The sequence below is a fragment of the Crocuta crocuta genome, unplaced genomic scaffold (genome assembly GCF_008692635.1).
Source record: "Crocuta crocuta isolate KB4526 unplaced genomic scaffold, BGI_CrCroc_1.0 scaffold698, whole genome shotgun sequence".
NCBI lineage: Eukaryota > Metazoa > Chordata > Mammalia > Carnivora > Hyaenidae > Crocuta > Crocuta crocuta.
Genome location: NW_027530855.1, coordinates 1,422,074 through 1,443,187, shown reverse-complemented (window position 1 = coordinate 1,443,187; position 21,114 = coordinate 1,422,074). Strand labels below are relative to the sequence as shown.

Sequence of the window (21,114 nt, the reverse complement as noted above, 5' to 3'; positions counted from 1 at the left end):
CTCAGAGGGAACAGTTCAGGTCATTTGTATAATGAAACTTTCCTTCCCTAAGACTCTCCTTCCAGAAGATCTTTTTGTTTTTGTGGTTTTTTTCTTAAATCAAACCCAGAGGGCTGTGTTCTAGGAGCAGTTGCTTTCATATCACTTTACATGGTGGCCCCACCACTGACAACCAGTTGGGGTAACCAGGGAGGCCTTCAGGGGAGCTCCCCCATCCCACCCAGGGTGCTGCCTGCCTGTCCCTCCAGAGTGTGACTTTTATCACAGGGCACAAAAAAGCCTCTCCTCCCTCTCAAGAGGTCAGGGCTCTTGGAGCATGGACTATGGTTGGGAGGCAGGCCGACCTCTCACTCATCAGGAAAGGCTCAGACTTCTGGGAGAGTTGAACTCAGGAGATTCCCTGGGCTTCCCTACAACCCTCTATTCAGAAATGAATAAACCAATTTGACAGCACCAGGGATCTGGGGCAGTGTGAATTCAAATCCCGTCCCTGCAGTGAGGCTTTCACCCTCTAGCAAATCAGTGAGGGTTTGGGGTGGGGGGATCAAGGAAGGGACCTTGCTCATACACTCAGACGAAAGTGCCCGGCGCTGAGGGACAGGTGGTAGCTTTTAATAGTGGGGACAGAAAATTCAAATGATGTCCTTCTGGTAAATGTCACGGTCCCTGCAGGCCAAGATGAGGGGCGTGTCGTAGGGAAGGGGTCAGAGATGTCCCATCCTCTGCAGGAAGAAGGGCACTGGGACCTCTGGGCACCAGGCCACGTGAAAGCGGCGGGAATCCAGGTGTGAGACCCTCCTGGGGTGAGAAACACCGGTCACCCCCCAAGAGAGGTTTTCTGGAAGACGGAAGACAGTTTCATTGCACCCACACAAAAGTACAGACACAAATCTTTGGAAGGTAGTACATTTTATTTAGTGTTGTAGAAATTTTAGGTTACTTCTTAAAAACAAAACCAGAGAAATTAAAAACTCCTGAAGTAACAAGGCAGGAAACAGGTTTATAATCCAAAAATGCAGCGCCATCCTTCAATCAGGGGGAGGAAGAGGTCAAAATTAGTAGCTCACATAGTAGATCCTGAGAAAGCAGTAGGTTAAGTTCTCCACCTAAGGCAGTTAATCTTTCAGCCTTGAGGGATCATTAATTAGTAGTTCTCAGAAAGAAAATAAAAAGGTCAAGCGGGGAAAAGGACCCAGGGAGGGAAGGTCCTGCCTAATTTAATGTTAGGTTGCCTCTGGCCTTCAACACAGCAAGGGGCTGAGTGTTGTGGATCTCCCCTCCTCTCTGCCCTTTTGAGCGCCCGCTGTTAGCAAAGCCGGAAACCGCACACGTACACCCCATCCGTGCACACACCTCCCCCTCAGGAGCGGCAAAGGGTGGACTTTCTTGCCCCTCCATTCTCCTACCCTGAGGTGGTTAACACACAGGAGAGTAAAACAGAGGCCACGAAACCTGTCAAGGTCCGAGCAGTGAGATGAGAGCAAGTAGTCGGGCAAAGGACTGACATTTTTTCAGGAGTCTGACCTCTAACTGAAGTTCACTGCAAGGTGTTTGGTATTTGGTCGGATGCTTCCCTGAAGTCCTGACTGTTCTTTCTGGAGGCAGCCGGGCAAGGCCAGGAGGAGGAGGGCTGCTCCAGAACACAGCTTTCTCCCAGCTCCTTCCACGGGGTGAGTGTTTACAGCAGCCAGAGGCGGGTCCCAAGTCTCTTTGTGTGCATGGGTGTGTGCCCCCCGACCCGAGCCAGTCAGAGCGGCATCAACGCTCCGATTCATCGACCCCTGCTAATGGCTCAGAGCAGACTAAAATTCTTCCCAGATAAATTCTCCCCCAAAGTAGGGTCCTTGAGGACAGTCATTAACTAATGACCTCCAGGAGATCTACTTTGAGAGGTGCAGGAATGCTATGAATTGAGGTTTTTTCCCAGCAGTGGTCGAAGCCAGACACCCCTGAAGTAAGTTGTCCTTCATTCTCCAGCATTCCCAAGTGGTATTTCAGAGCACAGGGATTCACCCCTCCACCCAAACGTCCCTCTCAAACACTGACCTAGTTAGTTATGTACCCAAGGTCCTAGCAGCAGACGATCTCCAGACCTCTCGTGAACAACACAGGTCTCCACACCAGCCCTTCCAAGGAGGAATCATTCAGGCCACACCTGCCCCAGTACACTTGGGTTATCACAGTCAAAATACATTTATAAGTAAAAAATATATTGCAGAACAAATATATACATTTTCAGAGTTCAAGTGGAATATATGGTTCTTTTTATCGGTACGTAAATAACTTTCATAGCACTACAAAAATACAAGGCATCTGAGAGGCTTACAGTGGTCCCCACGATTGTGAGAGTATTAAATAAAATAGCTAACGATCATTAAAAGCTAATTCGAGAAATCACGTTACAGTATCATCCTTCAGATTAAAGTGCTCCGATATAACTGACGTTGCAGCAAACACGATCCTAAAAACAGGTTCTGCTGCCAAAATCACGATGCCTCTTAACCACCATAGAATAAGGACAGACAGACAAGTGATCCTGACCCGATCCTTCAGCCCCGCCCACCACGCTAGCCGGCGGCATTCTTCCCCCAGGAGAGAGGTCAAGATTTGCTAAGATCTTGTCACAACCACTAGAGAAAACCGACCAACACAGAAATATTCTAATTCCAGTATTTGGTTCCGAACCAATGAAACTACCTGAAGGACCGGAACTGGGTGCTATTAGTGAAGACATGTCCCAGTTTAAAAAATATATGGGTATTCTCCTAGATTTAAAAATACAGCAAACCCAAACTAAGTGTTACCTTCTTGCTCTTCATAATTGTATAATAAGGCGGGGGAAATATGCCAGGAAGTGTCGCCAAGGAGATCAGTGGAAAAAGCAGAGGCCAAATGAACCCCACTAAAATCATTCCGTATGTGGCGGAACCACTTTAGCAAGTGCATGGGTCATTCGAGCCCTTATCAAGGCACTGACTAGGCCACTGCAGCCGGCAGGAACCCGGCTATCATGAGACTTTGACCAACCCCATTAGGCGAGTGCAAAGTGACTCTCTAATTCCTTATTCTGCTTCTCATGTCTCTACGGATAGGCCCTACGGATTGATAAGGAGGACATTTTAAGGCGAGAGAGTAATGGTAGCTGATGTTTAGAAAAAGCAGCTTGTCCAAAATCTACAAGGCACTAAACTCCCCTGCTCCAGTCAAATCAACAAGACCCAGTCGAAGCAGCCTGGAAGATACCAAAATCTAGTGCCAAAAAGCCACCCTGAGCTACTCAAAAGCCAAGCAAGTGTGTGTAACACAACACCAACCACAGGGTCCTTCTNGCGCAGGGGGGGGGGGGGTACGTATTTTCAGATTTCAGTATCGAAGAAAGAAAACCGTCCCAATGTTAAATACATGAATATACCCTGTGCCACGTGAATCTCTGGGCCAGGAGATCTTACGACCATGTCTCCAATCAGAGTGTAAAATATTTACAGTATAGTCAAAGGCACGGTGGCATTTAAAATTAAAGCCCTGGGAATGTACAGTAAAAGATCCATTGTAATCATTAACCTGGTTTCAACTGGTAGAACGGACTCTTGCCAGATAACACGCGAGGGAGACAGATGGTGATTTCGAGCCTGAGGGCTGGTTATCAGGCATCCGAGTCCTTGACCTCGGGAGCGGGTGGAAACACACTCCCAAAGAAGTCTCGGTGCCGTCGGCTGATTCACATCTTTCCCGCCTTCTTGCCCACCTGCGCCGGGATTCGGAGGATGTTGGGGGTTTCTTCCATGACCCTGACCAGCAGGTTGTCAATGTAGTCTTCCAGCTCGCGGACCTGAAACTCCTTCTTGCTTATCGTCTCCTTCTGTTTGAGGACCAGCTGGATCAGCTCATCGTGGGTTAGCTGTGCATAAGCAAAGGCCGGGTCCGACGGCTTGTATTTCTTTAGAGGGAGGAAAAAAGTGGGAAAGTCAGCAAAGAAGTCAAATATCTAGAAGAAATACAAAAGAGGAAGATGTTCTGAGCTGTCTGAGTCTCCCGGTAGCTGGTGGAAAACCAGCTGTTGACGAAGTGTTCTGTAGGGGATGAGGGAGTAAATATTTCAGGCTTTGCAGGCCACATAGGCCTTTGTTGCCTGTTAATTCTTCATCGTTTTGCTGGTTTTTTCTTGTTTTATAACCTTTTAAAAATGCCAAAAACCATTCTTGGCTCAGAGGCTACAAACCCCTGGACTGGACTCTAGGTTTGAGGTTTTAAGAAATGGAATAATTGGGGAGCGCCTGGGCGGCTCAGTTGGTTGAACGTCCGACTTCGGCTCAGGTCATGATCTCACAGCTCTTGCATTCGAGCCCCGCATCGGGGTCTGTGTTGACAGCTCAGAGCCTGGATCCTGCTTCAGATTCTGGGTCTCCCTCTCTCTGCCCCTCCTCCGCCCATGCTTTGTCTCTCTCTCTCTCTGTCTCAAAAATTAAAATAAATAAATAAATAAATGTAATAATTCTAGATCTGTGAATACCGGGGATGACTGGAGTCCAACTGCTAAGTGACCAGGCCCAAATGGTGAGGGAACAGTATTTAAGGATTGAATAAAAAGTACCTAACCATACCAAGCCTCCAGCTGTGTGGGGCACAATTTAACTTCTCCTGAAATTTGCAGCTCAGGGGATTTAGAAGTTTAAAGAAACAAATTCCTAGAGCCACCTCTTGACAATTTTGCCTGCAGAACTCGGCAGTAATCAGTTTCAGCACCCTGAGGGTCAAACAATCTCACTTAGGAAGGTTAAGAGACAGCCTTCCACGAGAAGCTAAGTCAAGAGGAGAATCCTCATGGGGCGCCTGGGTGGGAGGCTCAGTTGGTTAAACGTCCGACCCTTGCTTTTGGCTCCGGTCTCACGGTTCGTGGGTTCGAGCCCCGTATCAAGTTCTGCACTGGCAGCACAGAGCCTGCTTGGTATCCTGTCTCTCTCTCTCTCTCTGCTCCTTCCCTGCTTGCTCGCTCTCTCCCCCTCAAAATAAATAAGTAAATAAATTCACAATATAGTCTAATAAATAAATAAGGAGAATCATCATTCACTCTGACACCAACATATAGACGGCCCTGTTCAGTCCCGTGACGTAAGCTGCCTACACACTAGCCAGAAATCGGGGAGGAATCCCACCCTTCCTATCTCGTGTTTGTACCACTGGCTCAGAAGCCCACACTCACATTTCCACACGCAGAGCGTGTTTTCACCCACCACGGGCCGCACAGAAACAGGTGAGATGTTGGACTACCTTTCAAAAAACTACTTCTCCCTTAATCCTTTCCTTGTTTTTGTTTTTTACCTTGTTGGAGGCATACATCCCTCTGGACCTCAACTGTTCTATTTGTAATTCCAAAACAGGCTTCAGCCAGAATGTTGCGTGTCTGTCTGGAAAAGAATTCCGGAGAGTGGCTGTGCAATGTGACTGTACTTAGCTCTACCGATCTGAACGCTTAAATGTGCTTAAGATCCCTCGTACACTGTGGTGGGAATGCAAACTGGTACAGCCACTGTGGAAAATAGTACGGAGGTTCCTTCAAAAATTAAAAATAGAAGTGATCCAGTAATTCCAGCACTAGCATTTACCCAAAGAGTACAAAAACACTAATTTGAAAAGATATATGCATCCCCCATGTTTACTGCAGCATGGTTTACAACAGACTAACTATGGAAGTAGCCCAAGTGTCCTCAATAGACAAATGAGTAAAAAAAGATGTGGTATACATATACAGTGGAATATTATTCAACCATAAAAAGAACAAAACTTTACCATTTGCAACAACACGGATGGATCTAGAGTGTATACCGTTAAGCAAAATAAGTCAGAGAAAGACAAATTGATTTCACTCATTTTTGGAATTTAAGAAACAGAACAAACAAACAAACAAAGAGACCAAAAACCCCAGACTCATCAACATAGAGAACTGGTGGTTACCAGAGGGGAGGCAGACGGGAGTATGGGTGACATGGGTGAAGGGGATTGAGAGGACACTTATCACAATGAGCACTCGGTGATGTATAGAGTTGTTGAATCACCAAACTGTACACCTGAAGCTAACATAATACTATATGTCAGTTACTGTTGAATTTTTAAAAATAATTTTTAAAAAATTTAAATGCTTAAGATGGTTTTATGTTATGTTTATTTTACCACTATTTTTTTAATACTTCTTTATTTTTCAGAGGAAGAGTTCAGTGGGTGGACAGGGAGCCAAGGGGACAGAGGATCCGAAGTGGGCTCTGCACTGACAGAAGCAAGCCTGGTGCGAGGCTCAAACTCATGAACTGTAAGATCGTGACTTGAGCCAAAGTCAAGCACTCCATCGACTGAGCTGCCCAGGTGTTTAAAAATCACAATTCTTAAAAAACTAGTTGCATGTCTATTGACATATCCTATCAAGAAAAAAAGTGCTCTTTGGAAACAATAGCCAAGAATATGTCCTCAAGGGATTTTAGATCATCTCACGTTTGTGAGACAGAAATATGAAGAAGCTGCCCCTTGGAGGGAGGGGCAGGTAGGAGCTCCTCCAGCGTAGAGACCACGCCCCCAGCGTGGCTGGGGGGCTCAGGGTCCAGAGAGCTGGACAGCCAAGAGCCCAATGCCACACAGGAGATGCTGACGGACTTCAGAGATGGGAGTGACCAGTCAACTAGACTTTGGACATGAATTAAAATTAATTTTCCCCCCAAATAACAGAATTCTGTTTTTCACTTGAAAGGGAATATTCCCTCATAATGGAAAATCTCAAATACAGAAGAGGGAAAAAATTATTGCTTGTAACTCCAGCACATCACATTTGGGCCTCCTATTTTTTCCTGGGGTTCTTTGTAGTAAGTTTTCCAACTTTGAGCATCATGCAGAATATGGTTTAAATGCATTTCAAAATGATTATTTTGTGGGCATTTCCCCATCATTAAATTTGAGCAAAAATCGTTTTAATGGATGCTTAAAATTTCATTATATTTTACCCATCTCTCTATTGCTGGATATTTAGTTTGTTTTCTGTTTTCACAATTATACATAACATTTTTATTAAAGTGCCTGAGCAGGGGCGCCTGGGTAGCTCAGTCGGTTAAGCGTCCGACTTCGGCTCAGGTAATGATCTCACGGTTCGTGGGTTCGAGCCCCACGTCAGGCTCTGTGCTGACAGCTAGCTCAGAGCCTGGAGCCTGCTTCTGATTCTGTGTCTCCCTCTCGTTCTGACCCTCCCCTGCTCATGCTGTCTCTCTCTCTCAGAAATAAATTAAAAAACAATTTAAAAAAAGTGAGCAGAAATCTTTGATCATATATTTATAATGTTTCCTAAAATATGATGCACAGGACTGAAAAAGCATGCATATTTCATACCTTACAGACTGTGAAACAGCTATTCAGTTTGGATTTCATAATCCAAAGGGTAAAGTATGTAAGACTTTGAAATCATTACACGGTCCTAGACATGTGACGATTTAAAAAAATTACAAAACAATCCAGCATTACAGAAAGTGAGCATCAGCCATGGCGAGAAGAGGTACAAAGAAAATATCCGTTAATTCATTGCCACATATTTCCTCCCAGGATTTTTACCTTGGATCCTCCCTCCCATAGTTGTAATAATGATGTATCTTCAAATTTGTGTCCAAGTTTTTCCATATTAATAGGACAGATGATTTTTGGATCCAGGTGGCTGTATTATTTTTAAATGGAAGTGTTAAAGCCACCTGGGTAAATAATACACTCCTAAGTTTTAGATCATCTAAAACAGTAACACCCCACCGAAAAGCCATTATAGTAATGCTTCAGCTATCTTTTCATAACTTTAGTGATTCAATTTCTTTCCCTAACCTCTGTCTTACTTTGCAACATTCCAAAGAGCGGTTACTTTTATAAATATTATTTACAGCTTAGTACAAAGCATCTATTATATCGAGGGCCAATAACAGTCTCCAGGAAACTTTCCGTATTTACTCAGAATATTTACGAGGCATGGTCCAGGACCAAGCACTTTGTTGCAGGCAGCCAGAGGGGCAGTGGCGGGGCTTACAAATCAGAAGCAAAATAAGCAGCAGTTGCCTTTGTTTTAAGGCAAGCTGTTCTCTTAATCAGGGCCAGGAGATAAGCCCCTGATTAAATGAGCTTTGAAGAATAAATAAAATGGGAGCCAAGGGTTTTGCTCACTTCCCGACAGCTAGGTGTTTGTTTCTCTTTGGAGCCCAGCTGCATTCCACAGTAAAAGGAAGAAGGGATGATGGCGAGGCTGCTCCCCGACCCTGGTTTTCATTACTATCCCTCTTAGGCTGTTCTTTTGCCCCATTTCCTGGTAAAAGGCGTTAACTACAGGAAGATAAGCGCTGCCTCCTCTCCACACCCACGAAGCCCGCCAAGCTGCACTGGTCGAGTCATGGTACAGTTTTAGGCTAGGGATAAACACGGCAGGCACAGCGTACTGGCTACAGATAGTAATTCTGAAAACGATGCTGACTTACCACCTGCCCTGGAAGCATGTAGTACAAGGGAAGAGAAGGGGAGGCGCTGGAAGGTGCTAAACTGTTCACAGGGGCCATGTGTTATCACTGCTCGGCCTCTTTGCCTGAACCCCCGATCTCCAGCTTTCGGGGACCCTTTAGCCCAGCTCCTGGTGGCACGGGTGCAATGGAGCCAGAGCTTATAACAACCCACCAGCACTTTAGAAACGCTTGCAGGAATAGGGGCGCCTGGGTGGCTTAGTCGGTTAAGTGTCCGACTTTCGCTTAGGTCATGGTCTCACGGTTCATGGGTCCGAGCCCCATGTCGGGCTCTGTGCTGACAGCCAGCTCAGAGCCTGGAGCCTGTTTCCAATTCTGTNAAATAAATTGAAAAAAAAAAAAAAAAATCTACTCTTAAAAAAAAAAAAAGAAATGCTTGCAGGAGTAAAGGAGGCAGGAGCAAAAACGTTTTTATTTTAAAAACACAAACACTGGGGTGCCTGGGTGGCTCATTTGGTTAAGTGTCCGACTCCTGGTTTCAACTCAGGTCATGATCTCGTGGTTCTCTGAGTTCGAGCCTTGCATCAGGCTCCGTGCTAACAGTGTGGTGCCTACTTGGGATTCTGTCTCTGCCCCTCCCGCTCACTCTTTCTCTCAAAATAAATAAATAAACTAAAAAAAAAAAAGAATAAAAGCACAAAAACTGGGGTGCCTGGGTGGTTCAAGTCCATTGGGCATCTGACTCTTAATTTTGGCTCAGGTCAGGATCTCACAGTTTATGGGATCCAGCCCTGCACTGGGCTCTGTGCTGACATATAGAGGCTGCTTGGGATTCTCTCTCTCTCTCTCTCTCTCTCTCCCCCCCTCTCTCTGCCCTGCTTGTGCTCCATCCCCCCTCAAAATAAATAAACTTTAAAACATAAATTAAAAAATAAAAATAGCAAAGTGACTTGATGTCTTACAGTGCACAGGACTGTAAGGTCTCTGACTGAATGCAACTTCTCTAGAAGCCCTGAACTAAAATAGAAATAAAGTTCATTTCTACTGACAGTGACTACCCCAGGAGTCAGTTAGGAAATTCCTCTCTACATACTTGAAACGCAACACATCCTTGCCCACCAGTTCCTTGGTAAATCATTCTCCTCCAGCCCACATGACAATGAGTCAAAGACCAGAGGCCTGCAACAAGGCAGTGTTCTAAACCCTCCTGANTGGGGGGGGGGGGGTTGGTTTTGTTTGATTTGTGGGCAGGAGTTGTTGTTTTTTTAAAGTTAGCCCAAGGTTTTTAAAGAGAAGAGATCCTCTAATCAAGCAACATTCTTCCTGGAAATTTAGCTTAAGAAGGGGAAGAGTTCTGTGCAAGAAATTGTTGACTATGACGTTATTCACACTGAAAACCAGAAAACAGTCCAAACATCCGATAATAGGGGAACAGGTTAAGTAAATATTGGTATAACCATTTCAAAGAATTAAGTAGCAACATACAAAAGTGCTTATGATATACTGGATACACCACCAAGTGAAAAAGAGAACCAGTGTCTCCACACAGGCGAATCACCATTTGGCCACTGACGTATTCATCAATGGATACAAAAGCCTGAGAATGAAAGGTTGGTGCAGAACAGGATACTTACAAAGTCTGAAATTGATTCCCCACAAGTTTCTTACTGATTGGAAAGGGGATAAACAGCAACGTTACCCTAGAGACGCTGGCGGACTCTGCCTACAGAAAGCCGTCAGAGTTAACACTCCCTCTACCAGGACAAGCTGATGTAATGTGCCTCTTTACACGATGCACCGAGCAGGGACACACGACTTGGGTGGTTAATTCCTGACAAGAATGCATAACCCCAACCAAACCATGAAATTTTGAGCCAACAAATGCAAACTGAGGAGAATTCGACAAAACAACTGTTCTGAAGTCTTAGAAAATGTCAAGGTCTTGAAAGGCGAAGGCTGGGTGTCCAGGATAAAGGAGGCTTGAGAGACATGGCAACGTAAGAGCGAGAGATCCTGGACCGGATCCCAGACTAGAAAGAAAAATGGAAAAAGGCGCACACTAATGAGACAACAGGTGGATCTGAAATTTGGGCGAGAGAGGAGAAAAGAGGACTACGTCAATTTTAAATGTCTTGATCTTGAGCAAATGTCCTTATTCTTAGGAATTACATGCTTAAGTATTTTAGAAGTAAAAAGGGCATGAGGTAGCCACCTTACCCTCCAGTAGTTCAGAAAAAAAAACCCCAAAAAACCCAGAATGGACAGGGATGGGGAGGGAGAGGGTGACGATGATAAAGCAAATGTGGTAAGATGTCAATGCCTGGTGAATGGGGATGAAATGTGTATAGGAGTTCTTTGTACTATTCTTGCAACTTTTTTTTTTAAGTTTGCAACGACTGCAGAATAAAGTTTCAGAAAAGTGTATCTGCACTGATTACAAGCTCAGGAATTTTACATTCTTGCCAAAAGATAAGAAAAGATACATGGGGAAATGAAAATATCTAATTTGAATGGACCAGATGGTGGGTGACATTTTCTTCTCACTAAAAAGTAATAGTGTCAATCACGTTGCTTGGGGACACAAACAATCCAACAATAAGTAAGTAACCATAAGGGGAACAGTAATGATCCAGTGGAAAATGTAGAGGCTTCCAAAGAATACCCAAAGACACAGGCATAAGGTTAAGTTGCTCCTGGCACTACCTGCTACCCAAGGAGTGGGTGACTCTAGAAACACGTTTCGTATCGATCCCTAACTATTTTTTGGAGAAGACATACCTTCATCATGGCTTCGTTGATCAAGTTCTCACTGAAGATGGTGGCAGTGCCCAAGCTGGAATTAGCAATCTTGGGGGCTGCTGCGTTCATTGGCTTCACGGGATGAAGTCTAAAGAGAAGGGGATAGGATCCTTAGACCTTTCTGTAATGACAAAACTGAGAAACTGTCCATCTCATGGACGGCAGCCAGCAAGACAGACAAGGGGGCAGAGCGGTGATACGTTCTGTCCCGCCCCCAGTCCAACACACCCCAATGTTCCTGTGGAAATGAGAACAGTCAGCCCAAGGCAGCCACGGGCAGGTCAAAGCCCACCCACCTGACATGCTCAAGGGACCCTTGGTCTCATTATCAATGTCAGGAGACCATTAAAGACGGCCTCTTATTTTTGAGCTAGTAACAGCCTCGGATTGCACCATGTGGGTCCCTAAAGAGCCTTCCGCTCCTCAACAGTAAAGCAAGAGTTCAGAACAAACACACTGGGTGCACCCCGGGCAGCTTAAGGCAAGCTTTCCACCCTGCGAGGTTCCGCCACTCCGTCTCCGTTGGCTTCTGATGCTAGGAAGACACTGGTCACGAGACAGCTCTGCAATCTGCGAGCCCCAAATCTGACTATGCGGAACCATTCCAAAACTACCTTTGAAAACTGTCACTATGCTCTCCCTACAAACTAGGAGTGTCTCGGGGAGGGATTCCCACCATAGGGGGAGACCCTTTGGAAACAGGCCCTACCAGCAAAACACGCACAAGTCCCATCAGGCTATCTGTGTGGTTAGAAAGCCATGACCTCTGCAGGCAAAAAGCAAAGGGCGGGGTGGGTGGGGGTGGGGGTGCCACTGCTCACGGTCAAAGAATCTTCCCCGACTCTCACCTGTGCTTGGCTGACCCCGTTCCCGCGCTCGGCTGAGCGGAGACTGGATGTGTCTCTGAGGGTGACACCCAGGCCTGAAGAAGCGGCTTCCTCTTGCCAGAATTTTCCACTTTACCAGCGGAGCCCTCTGCTGTTGCTTTTTTTTGAGATTCTGCTGTACTGGTGTAGTGAGTGTCAGCGTGTGGGTAGCTAGGGAGAGAGTGCGTAGCAGGAAAGGTCTCAGAAAAGGGGGGGCTGGATCCAGGAGGATCCGGGGCCGTTTCAGGAGGCTGGCTCGGCCTCCCATTTCCCAGCAGCTCTTCCTTCTCACCACCGCCAGGACCAGGCTGCTGTCTATCTGAGCATGAGCTCTTGCCAAGATCCAGTTTACGAATCCCCAAAGCTGTGGATGGCTCCCAAGAAGCGGCTGTAGCAGGCGCCTTGGGCGCCTTGGCCCTGGGGTCATGCGGGCTCTCTGCGGGCGCCCCCCACCCATCCGCCTCGCCCCTCGGCCTCCTTTCCAACTCAGGAGGAGCAGGTGATGTGCTCAAGGGAGAAGGCCCGGCTGCCAGGGCTGCCGCCTGTGCAGTCTCTCCATCTCCGTCATCTTCAATCTGATCCACTCTTTCATCATCCGATGCCACTTCGGGAATGGAGGGAAGGCTTAAGCCCAGGTCAGCCAGGACTGGAGAGCTAACACCTGGGGGAGGGTGAAGGCTGCCCAGGGGCTCGGACAACAAACCTTCATGGTCACTGGCTTTGCTCTGATTCTCAGCCATGAGCATATGGTCCGCCTCGATCCCACAGAGGGGAGTGCCTTCCCCCGAGCCTGCTTCACCCGTGGGGCCTTCTGAGAAAGTCTCCCCGCAGGGGCGGGGAGGCGAGTCTGCTGTGGAGACTGGCTCGCCCCGACTGGCCGCTCCCCTTTGGGCACCCTCTGTGTGGACAGGCCCGGCAGGCTCCCCATCTGACCCCTCGTCTGACCTGGCCCCGGCAGTGGCTCCTTCCCGTGGCGGCTCCTGGGGGCTCCCTTCGTCCCCTCCCAGTGACCCAGGGGACTTCTCTAAGTCCTCTTCTGTCAAGAGCTGCTCAGAAAATGACACCCGCTTCTTGACTTTCTTTCGGCCCTCGTGTGTCTGAGCTGCGGAGCCAAGAGTGGGGACCGATTCTCCCACCTGAAGAGGGGACGTTCTGCTGTCCTCGACTCTGTTCTCCCCACAAGACCCAGACGGACTTGCTACATCTGCGTCTTCCCTCATCGGAGGCTTCCCAGTGGGGCTTTCAGTCCCGCCACCTGCGGCTGAAAGGGCGAATGTCACTTCTTGGGTCTCTTGAGATGAAGAGATGGAGGCCTGTGCTGAGGGGGACAACCTCAGAACGTCTCGGGGCTCCACCTCACCGGTCTTCCTCTTTGGAGAATCTTCCGTCCCTTTTCTCCCTGGAGTGGGCAGCTGTTGGGAAAGCGACCCCGAGGCACAGGAAACAGTCTTCGGAACCTGGGTTACACTCTCCATTTGCAATTCCGCTTTAAGGAGCAAGTACGGTTCTTCAGGACCAGCCTGGCCCTTGGCTGTGGAAGGCCAGTTTTCCACTGGCGTGGAGGTGGAAATGGGAGCCACTATGGGAGATGAGAAAGAGAAGAAGCCAGAAGGAGATTCAGAGGACAGTGTCTCTGAGCCATGCCCCGATTTAGAAGGGACGGGTGTGTGGCCAGAACTGAAAAGAAGAGCAGAAGGAAAGAGAGAAGAGTCAGGGGCAGAAGGAAGCCTGGCTGTGGGTTGAACCTCTGGAGACACTTCCAGTCTGCAAAAAGGACAAAATAAAATCTGCAGGTCAGTTGCAGATGCATCAGAAGAGGCAAAAAAAAAAAAAAAAAGAAAGAAAGAAAGAAAGAAAAAAAAGAAAACCATGTAAAAATAAAGGTGATCCAAACGGGAGAGCTTTTTTATATTTGGGGCAGTATCTCAAGAAGTTAAAGGAGGTGGCACGTGGGTAGCTCAGCTGGTTAAACATCTGACTTGGGGTTTCGGCTCAGCTCATGAACTCATGGTCTGTGAGTTTGAGCCCCACATCGGGCTCCTTGCTGACAGTGTGGAGCCTGCCTAGGATTCTCTCTCTCCCTCTCTGTCCCTCCCTTGTGCTCTCTCTCTCAAAAATAAATAAATTTTAAAAAGAAGTTGAAGAAACATGAATTACCTAACATATACACTTTAAAAATAATTTTTTTAATGTTTATTCACTTTTGTGGGGGGAGAGAGAGAATAAGAATGAGCAGGGGAGGGGCAGAGAAAGGACGGGGACAGAGAATCTGAAATGGGCTCTGTGCTGACAGCAGAGAGCCTGGCGCGGGGCTCAAACCCACAAGCTGTGAGATCATGACCTGAGCCAAAGTCGGACACTCAACCGACTGAGCCACCCAGGCCCTGCATAAAAGGGACGCTTTGATCACCAAGCACACTTGCCACACAAAGGGCTGTTGCAACAGAAATGGAAAAACCTCCAGGTAAAGCAACAGCTTACAGTGTCTTTCGGTGCTAAACAAAAAGCGTCCAAAAAGTTCAAAGCAGTATTAAGAGGCACCTCAAGGCAACAGGCACAGATTCTGAAGAGGAACGGCCTGCGTGTATGTGTCTGTGTGTCTGAAATCAAAGTAAGCAGAATCTCAAAAAAAGTCTCCCCCCACCCCAAGACCACAGAGATGCTGCTCGTGTGAATGTGAGTCACACTGAAAGCATAAAGCTCCTGACGCCCCCCACCCAGGCTCTCACAAGAGGCACCCTAAACACTCCGAGGACTGCCTCAGGCACACTCAAAGGTGGACCAAGGGTATCAGGCCAGCAAACCAGAGCCAAAGTGCAAGGAGGAAGGACACCATCTGCCTCAAACGGATATATGTGATAAGAACTTTAAATATACACACGTTCTGAGTATAACCACAACCGAAACCTGGTATTCCCAGCTCGCGGTACTCAGAACCTAATCTGCTACCGCCTGGGGCCTTCCACTGGGGTCTGAATACCGTACTGAGACGGGCAGACCATGCGTGATGGCGTGGTGGCAGTGGCTTGGGGTGGGGACGCATTCACTGCCATCTGGGCAGGGCGGGGTGGGCGGGCAGGCNTGGTTACAAACAACTCAGACTAGTAAAGGTATGTCACCTACAGGGACGGCCACAGAACAAGGAGCGAGAGGCGCTCTAACGGCAGACCTGGCTGCTCACCGGGAGCAGAGAGGGGCCGCCCTGCGTGAGGAGGGCCAAGACTCACCGAGGCTTGACAGCTTTGGTCTGTGGAGCCCTTGCAGAGGAAGCAGGTGGTGCGGGTTCAGACTTGGGCTCTCGGTCAGCTTCCGGTTCTGCGATCTGCACCTCCTCAAAGGGATTCAGGGATTTGCCCCGTCCAGAGGCAACAGCCACGGAATCCTTCTCCGCTCGTCTCGCTGGGTCTTCGTCAGGCCCCGACTGGTCCTCCCTGGGTGTGACTTCCATAAGCGTGCCTTCCTTCTCCTTCCCTGGGACGGCAGGGGAGCTTCCGCCATCACTGCCCTTAGCCACGTCCTTCTTTCCTGTCACCAGAGACAGCAACGAGGACTTCTTGTTCTCCTGCTTCTTGCTCTCCTTGGTTTCTTTTGCCGCCTCCAAGTTCACTGGAGCCGTGTTCTCCTGAATATCCCCACTGACCTGTGGCCGGTAGGATGGCAGAGACATAGATTTCAGAGAGTCTTTTGTGGAAGACTCAGAGGACCGTTTGTCAGAAGACACTGGCCCACCTTCCCCGGGCTCCTTCCAGGACCGAGTGGCCAGGTTTTCGGTGGAGGAGAACAAATGCTTCTTCCTGAAGCCCTGGGGGGACGGGGAAGAGGTAGCGGTGCTGTCCTTGGTCTCGCTCTTGGCTTCTGGCTGCTCCATGTAAACATGGTTCCCGTTGATACAGACATTAGAGCGAGAAAGGAAGTCATTCTTAGACCGGAGGCCACCGAGAAAGGGGAGTCCTTCCTTCTTGGGAAGGTTGAAATTGATCTGGTTCAGTTGCTTAGGGTGTGCACTCTCTGTTCTCTTGGGAGACAGGACTGTGGGAAGGAAAGCAAAGATGCAGAGGAAGCAAGATGTTAAACAAGCAGTTCACAACTAAAGGGGGTCCATCTCTCCATGTCTGAATATTTTTGGTTAACTAGCATGGGGTGTGTCACTGGCATCGGTGACCTCTAGCAGGTAGAGGTCAGGGTTCTGCTAAAGACCTTACAGTGCACAGGGCAACCCCCACAACAAAGAAAACTACCGATGGTGCTGAGGTTGAGAAACCCTGCAGTAAACCACTGAGAAGGGCAGAATCTGGCCAACAGTAACGATTTGGTCCTTGACATTGAAGTTCAACACACACAGTTAATCCACAGTTAAAAGAACTGGATTCCTCAACTTTCATTTAGGATATATCCCGTGAGGGTGAAGCACTTCAATAAATACCTGATGAATAAATGAACTATCAGAACTACTCTAAGGTTGCATGATTTTATCCTTAATTGAAAAAAAAAAAAAAACCTGGATGCATACATTGTTAATTCCATAAGCTTATATTAATGTACATCAGTTACAGAGCCTGACATTTTAGAAAAGGAATTTATGCATTCTTAGAAACCAGAGTGCTTAGAAAAAGAGAAGCCTTTTTATTTTTAAGTTTATTTATTTTGAGAGAGAAAGAGGGTGCACACACATGCACAAGCAGGGAAGGAGCAGAGAGAGAGGGAGAGAGAGAGAATCCCAAGCAGGCTCTGCACTCTCAGCGCAGAGCCCAATGTGGGACTCGATCCCACGAACCATGAGATCATGACACGAGCCGAAATCAGGAGTCAGACACCTGACTGACTAAGCCACCCAAGTGGCCTGAGAAGTCTTTCTAACCAAGATGAGCCATCATCATGACCGTCACCGCCATCATCACCACCCTCATGATCACCATCACCATGTCAGTAACTGAGGAACTGACTTAAAATCTTTCTCTTAAGATTTGTTTCTTCTCGGGGTGCCTGGGTGGCTCAGTCAGTTAAATGCCTGGCTTCGGCTCAGGTCATGATCTCATGGTTCGTGGGTTCAAGCCCCGATTCGGGCTCTGTGCTGACAGCTAGCTCAGAGCCTGGAGCCTGTTTCAGATTCTGTGTCTCCCTCTCTCTCTGACCCTCCCCTGCTTATGCTGTCTCTCTCTCTCTCTCAGAAATAAATATTTTTAAAAATTAAAAAATAAAAAATAAAAAAAAGATTTGCTGCTTCTCTTTTTTTCAAGTTTATTTATTTTGAGAGAGAGAGAGAGAGAGCAAGCACAAGTGAGCTGAGCAGAGTAGGGGCAGAGAGAGAGGGAGGCAGAGAATCCCAAGCAGGCTCCATGCTGTCCACACAGAGTCCACTAACCATGAGATCATGACCTGAGGTGAAATCAAGAGCCAGATGCTGAAATGACTGAGCCACCCAGGCGCCCCATCGTTTCTTCTCTCTCAAAGCAAAGTAGGCTGAGAGACAGAGACAGAGACACACACAGAGAGAGAGAGAGAGAGAGAGAGAGAGAGAGAGAGAGAGAGAGCGCGCATACACAACTGCCCAAGTGAGGAGGAGAAAACTCACCATCCGAGGCAGAGGAGGACTCATCCTCATTTTCCTCATCCTCCCACCGGGACTGAAAGCCTCCAGGATGAAGCAGCACTTTGTCTGACTTTGAAGTAGGCAAGACAGACATGGACTGGGAAAGTGGTGTTTTCTGCAAATTTGACTTGGAAAACAAGGTCTTGATCTTCGACTTCTTTTTCTTGTCTTTTGAAGTAGACTCATCATCACTGTCGCCAGAGGGTGTGACGCTGGGAATGATGGCTGACGCGGTATCGGACGCGCTATCTTTATGCTTCCCCTTGATCTTGTCCTTCAGTTTCCCAAATGGATTCCGAGACTTGTCTTTCATGGAAAGGTCAAACATGCTGGCGGTCATGTTGTTCCTCATAAACTGGATGTCGACCTCAATTTCGCCTCGCTCTTTATCCTTCTTTCCTGGTTTGGATTTCAAGGTATACCACCTACAAGGAGAAAGGCAGAGAGGTTACCGTTGAATCGAGCCTAAAACAATGTTCACAATGTCAATTAACTTGGCCTCTCTTCTCTGCTACTGCCAACCTCTTACATAAATGCATTCTTGGGCTCTCTTCTTTGGAGAGTAGAGGGTGGGGTGGGGAATGAGGACAGAACCTATAGTTTTATTTTTGAGAAGACACCCCCTAGGCAAAGATAGGATCTGATTCTGTACTTTAATGTATAGTGACTTAAAATCTTGGTTCAATAGCTATTTCCAAAAATAAAATAAATAAAACAAACATTCCATCAAATCATCTCCTATGACTGGTATTTTCCTTATTCAATAGGGGGGAAATCCAAAGATCATACACAAACAGAAGGCAGAATGTAAGTTTACACATAACTCTCAGAAAAAAGGCAAGAATTTGTAGGACAGTCCATGCCAGAGAGTTAACAGAAATACAAGACGGCATAAAAAAAACACTTTTGTTTCAAAAAGAGTGACAAAGGCCAGTCACAACACGACAAATATTGTGGGAGTCGATTTCTACAAGGTGCCTAGGGCAGTCCCATTCATAGAGCAGAATGCTGGCTGCCCAGGGCTGGGGGCAGAAGTGAATGAAGAATTAGTACTTAATGGGTACAGTTTCCATTTGGGGAAATAAAAAAGCCCTGGACAAGGCTGGGCTGATGGTTGCACAACAGTGTGAATGTACCATATAGACTGTACCCTACAAAAATGGCTGGTAAATTTTGTTATGTATATTTTACCACACTAAAAAAAAAAATTAGAACTCGAGAGGAGGCATTCTTTCCTAGCTTAATAATCCGAGAAAGGGGAGACTTCAAACATGATTCAAGTATTTTTGCAAACTACTTCAAGATATGGCAAGTACTGTATCCGTCCAATTCTACTGAAAGACGAACTGATCAGAAAAAAAAATCTCCCCTTGGCATTTTCCATCTGGTGACCTGCAAGAACATGGGCCGATCAGTGGCAGGACCACTACAGAGCAAACAAGCCTGATTCCAGGGTCCACCGACAGCCATCCCCCACGGTACCCACAGACCGAGAAGCCACATTTGGATGTTGTTTGTAGTGACCTACTTAAGAGCTGAGGGTTGTGGACATTAAGGAAATGACAGGTTTGCTCAAAAGAGCACAATTTCCTCCTTCACTTGCAGCCTGTCTCGCTTGCAGGGCAGATCCCTGCCCCAGGACCTTAGCTCATTCTACACTGAAAGAAAAGCGGCAGAAGGAAGCAGAAACCTAGCACTTAACTAGCACCTACGACATATCTGGCACTGTACACATTTAGGAACATCTTCGAATAAGCGTCCCAAGAATGACATGCAGTGGACATTACACCCATTTTACAAAGACACTGAGGCTCACAAGTTAGGTAGCTTGCCAGGATTCTGAATCAGTTCTGCATTTCTCCAAAGCTCCTATTCTTTCTCTTACCCTAAGATTGCTGCTTTGCACTCTCTCCTAACTCACCTCCCATGGGCCATGTTCACAACACACAGAGAGGAGATTCAAATTTAAATTCTTTCTAAATAAATAACTTTTAAAAAAAAAAGGGTTGGGGGGGCGCCTGGGTGGCTCAGTCGGTTGGTTATGCGTCGGCCTTTTGATTTTGGCTCAGGTCACAAGCTCAAGGTTGTGAGACTGAGCCCCACCTCGGGCTCTGTGCTGAGCGGTGAGTCTGCTTGGTATTCTCTCTCTCTCCCTCTCTCGCTGCCCCTCTCCAGCTCTCTCTCTTTCTCAAGATAAATATATAAACTTCAGAATACAAATAAATACATTCTTTCTGAGGCAGGTTTAAGCTTCTCATTTAAAAAGTCCTAACATTGGGGCGCCTGGGTGGCTTAGTCGGTTAAGCGTCCGACTTTCGCTTAGGTCATGATCTCGCGGTTCGTGGGTTCGGGCCCCGCGTCGGGCTCTGTGCTGACTGCCAGCTCGGAGCCTGGAGCCTGTTTCAGTCTGTGACTCCCTCTCTCTCTGACCCTCCCCTGCTCACACTGTCTCTCTCTCTCCTAGAAATAAATAAAACATTTTAAAAAAATAAAAAATAAAAAGTCCTAACATAAGAAAGAAAATGCTGAGAAAAAAAGTGCTGAGAAACGTTCTAGGAGGAAAAGGGGGGACATCCCACCAGAGTCACCACCAGCCAGAAATCATGAGGTTACATATAGCGTCCAGTATACAGAGTCATCAAGAACAGCTTAAGCTGGATTTAAAAAATACAGCCAAAAATTGTAGAAAATGATGTAAGCTGCCATTCTGGACTTTTAGAGGAAATCTTTTATGGTTTTTAAAACCACAATCCACAGCTGAGGGCGGGAGCGTGGAGGGAGAGATGCTAGGTGTTTAGCCAACCTCACCCCTGCCAGCCTAGTGTCTTGCCAATGTATTTTCCAAGACTAGCCTGGAATAGCTCACTCATTGGTCATTTAGACGTCCAGAGGATTATTCCTATTTTTCTCTTCTGACGGTCATGTGGCTACACAGTAACCCTGGTGATGAAGGGTGGTTAGCTTTGGTAAATACCCACTGCAGGCACCTGAAAGGGGAAGCTGCTCAAGCTGGATGCCGAGGCTCGGATGACCACACCGGCCTGACCTCACCGGCCGCAAGCAGTGTCACCTCTCCACCCGGGGAAGTGGGGTCAGCCAGGCCTTCTCCCCAGCCTCCTCCACACAACCCTGTCAGCCTCGCAGGGGATGCAGGAGACGACCTTCAAAGCGTGCCATCGACAGTTCCTAGGACCAGCCCGCCCTTCCAGAAGTACCAGTGCCAGTCTGTTTACTTTGAGTGAAGCGACAGCCAACTCTAGGCTCCTCCCTGGGGGCCTATGCACAGGTTCATTCCCCGGCACTAAAGTGGGAACTGTTTGGGGGAGCTTCTAAAACCACTAGGAGGTGTGAACAGATGCCCCAGCAACTGTTCCTATCCTTTATTTTCACAGGCAAA

At 47.4% G+C, this 21,114-nt stretch overlaps 1 protein-coding gene across 4 annotated transcripts in view; it reads right to left on the bottom strand.

The window, feature by feature from the left end:
- Positions 1-3,507: 3,507 nt before the first annotated feature.
- RAB11FIP1 (RAB11 family interacting protein 1) overlaps positions 3,508-21,114 on the bottom strand; it is a 30,478-nt gene continuing 12,871 nt past the window's right edge. For 2 of the 4 annotated variants that reach the window (XM_077769521.1, XM_077769519.1), the window contains 5 exons: positions 17,700-18,142; positions 15,355-16,156; positions 12,110-13,891; positions 11,241-11,349; positions 3,508-3,937 (listed from right to left, as the gene is read on the bottom strand). In XM_077769521.1, the coding sequence (XP_077625647.1) occupies positions 3,719-3,937; positions 11,241-11,349; positions 12,110-13,891; positions 15,355-16,156; positions 17,700-18,142 (3,355 nt within the window). In that variant the 3' untranslated portion in view covers positions 3,508-3,718. The remainder of the gene's footprint in view (positions 3,938-11,240; positions 11,350-12,109; positions 13,892-15,354; positions 16,157-17,699; positions 18,143-21,114) is intronic. The other 2 variants (XM_077769522.1, XM_077769520.1) reach the window with 1 other exon arrangement.